Source organism: Lissotriton vulgaris, chromosome 11, assembly GCF_964263255.1.
Source record: "Lissotriton vulgaris chromosome 11, aLisVul1.2, whole genome shotgun sequence".
Lineage (NCBI taxonomy): Eukaryota > Metazoa > Chordata > Amphibia > Caudata > Salamandridae > Lissotriton > Lissotriton vulgaris.
In genome coordinates this window covers 721,382,312-721,388,311 of record NC_141699.1, presented here as the reverse complement: position 1 = coordinate 721,388,311, position 6,000 = coordinate 721,382,312, and the positions used below count along the sequence as shown (strand labels likewise).

The window sequence follows — 6,000 nt, the reverse complement described above, 5'->3', positions numbered from 1 at the left end:
CCTGACCTCTTGGGGAGGGAGGAATTCTGCATTGCACCTCTGAGTTGGAGAGAAAAATGTATTCTGTGAAGAACTCCCGACAGGACTGCCAAAGAGCAAGATCTGGATCAGCACTGAAGGTGCAGAACAAAAAACCTGGCAATCTGAGGTGAGTGTAGTGATGTCACCAAGACATTGCTTCCGGTGCCGATGCAGAGCCAGGACACTCTACCAGTGTGGAAGAGCTATGAAAGAGTTTCCAGATCTAGTCTGGGCAAGCAATATTCAAAATGTGAGGAATCTGCAGGTAAAAGTATACAACAAAAAACAAACAAAAAGCCAAAGAGGAACTTCAGGAATACAGAGTGGCATGTTGACAAAGATCTGCAAATCAGGATTTTGGGAGAGGTTGAGGGGTTGTGAAGATTTAGTGGGGTGTAAAGCCTAAATTACTTTCCGAATGTAAATATTTTGAACTGCCGCCCTATTACATACATAAACTTGACCAGCACTTACTGGATAAACCATTCATTCACTGGGTGATGGTCAAAATCAAGACAAACAACCACAAGTGCAGAAGAAGTTTAGCCAGAGGAGAGAAGGGAGATTATCAGTTATTAAGGGAACTATGAGGGTCTTTCCAGGCACACAATTGAATTTATTAGCTCATCATGAACAAAATAAGGCTTGTTTATCTTCAAATTATTAGCAACAGTTTGACAATGGAAGTGAACATGCAGGAAATGGTGTGCCTTTTATACAATGCACATTTGGATTGCTTGACAATTGTATTTTAAGTTTAAGAGGCTGTTAACAGACTAGAGCCCATAATGGGGGTGTCTATTTTTTCCTTTACAAACAAATACAAAAAAAGAACTTAAAACATCTCAACAGTCATATACAGCAGGTTTTGTAATGCAAATTGTATGCAACGTTTAAAGAGTGAATGTTGATCTAACATGATTGCATCAGCATCATCCATCTTCTTTCTTGAATGGGTAACCGAGTTTTCTTGGTGAGGTTGGTTGAGGAGCTTCACAGTATTAAACTACAACTATATGACCTGGTAAATAAATTTACATAACCTGTAATGTACTGTAAGATGTACCTCTATCATAAAATGAGTAACTCAACCTGTTATTTGCAAGTAAAGGATGGTCAACAAAGCAGCTCTATGGAACCAGATCAGAATATTCTCATCAATGTTGAGTTTTCCTATTATTGTTTTGGGAAGAGGTGGCCAATGAAGAATGACAATGCAGTGACCAACGGAGGCTATTCTAGTTTCAACAGGATCTCAGTCCAATTTTGAAAAATGGGAGCATGAAATGTACTTCAACATTTCCTCACTGTGGAAATGACACACACGCACATTTTTATTTAAAGAAAGGAGGTTGTTGCAAAACACATGCCTCTTCAGGAACACACACCTACAAAACAACAGGCAAACATTTCCACACATACCTAAACACAGACACACAACAGTGCCATACAACAGTGCCTCACACATCCACCAATTCAACCGCACAGCAGGTTTTAGACATTCTGAAAATAAGAGAAAGGGACACCAAGTTAAAAAATACCCCATCATTAGATATAAAAATAGTCTTTTAAATAGTGTCTTCATTTCTTTGTCCAGGATCATAATTCAGAATGCTCTTTATGACCTACAGAAAGGAAAAATAATTGGAAGAGAAAACGTGAGTCTAAGATATTATCAAACATAACCAACCATACAATAACACAACAAACACAAATTATTATATGTGGCACAGAGCATTCTAGCATTTGTCAGACCAGCAGATACTTCTGATAACAAGAGATGTTTGATGTCTGTTATTGACCAGGGTTTCCTCTTACATTTAATTTTACAAACTTTGTTTGTAAAGAATGAGAAGGCACTTTTATATTCAGAAGTATACAATAATGGTAGATCTTTATTGTCCTTTGATTCTTTTGAAGAAGTGCTAAATAGGGTAACCATTGGGATTTTACAAATGGGCCAGGAGTACAATGTGGAACATGCTTATGGTTCTTTTGAAAGATCAGAATAACATTAAAGCATCTTTTGGTGCCTCAACAGCTTATGATTTTGATTCCATATCAGAATTAGAAAACTGTTATCTCTAGGACAATTCTGTACATCCAGTGCCAGAACCTTCACTGTCACTGTTGTAGCATAAACCATTAGAAGCAAGGTACATTGTCAGCACCTCACGGAGTTCACTGAATAGGAAGCCACCTTTAGCCTGCGTGTTTTGAAAGTTTTCGGCTTGAAACAAAAGCACTGCTCTTGTATAGAGTATTTTCATGATCCTACAGGATAACAAACTACACACTCTATGCAAGTCTGCCCATGAGTATCAACAAAGACACTTAGGACAGAAACTGAACAGTGTTCTGTCCATAAACGAAAATCAAATTTTTTTTTAAAAAAAGCAGACCACATATTTCCTTCTTAGTCACCATCTATGATTGAAATCAGCATATGTGTTTAGTTGCAAAAGTCAGTCCCAATATTTGGCGTCCTTTTGATCTCCAATGCAGCTATGTCCTTTAGTACTGATTTTTTTCATTGGTGCTCAAAAAGCTTTAATATGCTGTTAGTAAATACTTTACATTTTTCTATGCTGAGCACTGAGGGATAATGGTTGACATTATATTGCCTTGCAGACCATTCCTATGGTAGATACCTGAAACTTTATTTTTTTGCCATGCGTAATTATTAGATGTGAGACTAATGCACAGCTTGTTAGGATCCGAAGGCCGTAGATCCCCTTTCCACTATCCTGAGGGCAGTTACAGGCAGGAATATGCTAGAGCGCTCTGCTTGCACTACATCTCCCAGAATGCCCTGGTGAAGGGAGAATGGAAACGAGAGAAACTGGGTGTTTATGAGCCAATCAGAGACGAGGAGAGGAGGCTCTTATACCTCCCCCACCAAGATGGCGGCGCTTGGTTTTCCTCGCTTTAGTCCTTAGGCGTGTTCCGTGTTTGGACCTGGTTTCAGAGTTCGTGTATTTGGACGTTGTCTCCCTGCCTTCCCCTTCATAGCTCGAACACTTCACGATTCCTTTTGACTCACAGCATTTTTCGCCGCACGGAAAGAAAGCTGGTTACTAACCTTTGGTGAGCCTGGACATCGTGACCCCTCCCCTCGCCCCCGCTCCAATCCCCCATTACCTCAGTGACTCTTGACCTGGACTTTTGTGTCGCGCACGGAAGCGCTTACACGAGACAAACTTTGTTCGCATTCCTTGGATTTAGCAACGCGAGGAAGCGGCTGCATTTTCTATTTTGGTTCTGTTAATTCGATCCTCTTAGAAACACGAGGAAGTGTTTCTGTAATCCTGGGCCACTTTATTTTTGTGGAAACGCGAGGTAGCCACTTCAAAGCTGCCGCATATTCCCGCTGTGTGCTGCAATTTTCAAAATCCCATTGTTTGTGACAAGGTCAACTCGTCATAAGCACAGGGCAGGTAAAACCCATGACGAGTTGACCTTGTCACAAGCATCGAAGATGTTAAAGTATACATGGGACAGGAAGAATGGTCTGCTGCAAATCAGGTTTGCATCCTTCATATAACATTGAAATTCTTGGCCCGCATCATCTGATGCCTGGGATGTCATTCAAGAGGGAGCCCCAAAGTAGAGCTGAATGTGATGGTTTCATTGCAAGGCCCTCATGTGCCAAGGGGCATGGGCCACCAGCAGCATACACAAGGCTTGGATATCGGAAGCCTCAGTAAAGTTTGAGCCAGAAGCCAGAAAAAAATGAGTTACTCAAGGGACAAAGGAAAAAGTTGGAAAGCAGCTCTGGATCTGCGCATGGAGGAGCGGAAACAACAGAGCTGACATCAATATGCATGGGTGGCACTTACATGCAGCTCTATTGTTACTTATGTGGCGAAACACAGTCTGCACAGAGCTGCCCGGTGACATCAACAGTCATTTTGGAGCAATGCTGTTTATATCTTACAGATCCAGTCTGGTGCCTGGTGAAATTCTAAAGATGAGAAATCTACAGTTTGAAGTATCCATCAGAAACATCCAGTTCATACCCCGAATGTTGAAGACTCACTGCAGGGCCAGAAAAGCTTGGAAAGATAAACAGCAGTGAGCCATGCTGGCAGAGGAGAAAACTCTTCCCCACTGCGTCAATATGCTTTGACTCCCTGTCCGGCACTGCAGTGCTAGACTTTACTTTACTGGAAGACGCAAGTACAATTAGACTTTCTACAATTGGATGCTGTATCAGAAAAGCTACTTTTGGGACTGCTTATTAAGCCTAAGCAATAGGGTACCTCTTTGGACGTGCTGCACACGTCTTGGATCACAGTGCCATCAAGGCCCCTGTCAGGGTCTTAGGGTAGCAGTGGTTAAGAAGTTGAAGGACCAGTCTGCAAAATGTCTATGAGCAAATTAGCCTTCCACAGTAGGTAAATACAATTGTTTTCACCTCAGCTGCCCTATGATTTACCAACTGCGAAAGAGGTGCTTTCTTCATTAGAGGAAACCACTGGCAAGTCAAACACAGTCTCTGGATAGTTGTTAATGCCACCAGCATTGTGTAGGTTCAAATACAAACCAATATCAGTGCAGTGAGGGGGGAGCAAGTAGTAAGTCTCCTTTTCATCATCATCCTGGGAGAACCAAAGATAGTCCGCAGCATGTGTAGCATTGTCGTTGAGGAAGCAGCATTGTGGGGAGGCTTCTCAGATCCCCAAACTGGGTCTTCGGACATGTGCCTCTTTTCTGCCGAAGGTGGTCACTCTCTCAAGTCAGCCAGAACAACACGCTGCCAACATTTTTCACTCCACCTCATCCTACTAAGGAGTATGAGAGACTCCATCACCTCGTCCAAGGAGATCTCACTCTACTTTGATCACACCAAAGATCATTGAATGGACGATAAGCTCTTCATTGGGTTCAATATAATGAAAAAGAGCAAGGCAGTGCAGAAATGGACCAAACTGACATCCGCTTCGGGGTGGCGCTTATTGGGCAGCCAACGTCACTTCTGAAGCAGACAGCGCCAATGTGAGCCGATCGATGCCACCTACCGGCGTGCAGAGGTAGTGCTCAAGATTTTATGGATCTAGTCTTATAACTGAGGAATATTCTAAGATGAGGAATCTGCCAGTATAAGTCTTTATCAGAAGAACAAGTTACTTATCGTTAGAAACGTAGTTTCTGGAATAATATCCACCAGCAGATTCCTCAGCTTGTGAATTTTCTGTCGCATCAGACTGGATCTGGAAACATTCACAGAAATTTCCTTGCATTTCAGTAGGTGGCATTATGCAGCGCATCTGGTTCTTCCCGCCCCGGGATGTGATGTCACGGCCAATAGACCTGTGCCACCTCTGCACGCTTATCTCCCTTTCTTTAGGATCTCTGCCCGTGCCAATGGACAAGGCGACATTGAAATCAGAATGCGGACTTCCAGATTGGGATCTTATTAATAGACTGTGTGAATCCATTCCCCAGAACGGGGAGGAGGGTGGTTTAGTAAGGAATCTTCAGTTAGACAGGCAGTAACCAGATCTTCTGATTGAGACTTGTAACCACGGATTCTTCACCTTGTGAACAAATACAGAAGTAGTACACCTCCCCGTAGTGTGTCGGAGTAATGGTTCAGACTAGAAAATAGTGTTTTATTAACTATGGAGGGACACCCAAATAGCAGCTTGGCAGAAGTGCCAGTTTTGGACATCATGTGCTAGCGCAGTTGTAGCTGCATTCGCTCTAATGAAATGAACCACAAGCCTTCTGTGGGTTACTTTTCAGCCAGCCCTTATCAGATCTTGTTGTACAACACAATCCATCGGAAGATAGTTCACTTTTGGTCCTATTTGTCTTTCTTAGCTCCAGAGAAACAGTTGGTCATCCTGACGTATTCTCAGTCCAGAACAACATGGAAGCTGAGGGCCCTCTTCGAGTTGACACGATGGAGACACTTCTTTGGAGACATGATGAGATGCATAGAAAGTCAGCAAAGTGATGTACTGCCCTCTGTAG

The 6,000-nt window shown here is 42.5% G+C and overlaps 1 protein-coding gene across 2 annotated transcripts in view; it reads right to left on the bottom strand.

Annotated features, from left to right (window-relative positions):
- Positions 1-613: 613 nt before the first annotated feature.
- The window catches only part of UGGT1 (UDP-glucose glycoprotein glucosyltransferase 1), an 849,443-nt gene continuing 844,056 nt past the window's right edge, over positions 614-6,000 (bottom strand). For both annotated transcript variants that reach the window (XM_086943802.1, XM_086943803.1), the window contains one exon: positions 614-1,646. In XM_086943802.1, the coding sequence (XP_086799928.1) occupies positions 1,621-1,646 (26 nt within the window). In that variant the 3' untranslated portion in view covers positions 614-1,620. The remainder of the gene's footprint in view (positions 1,647-6,000) is intronic.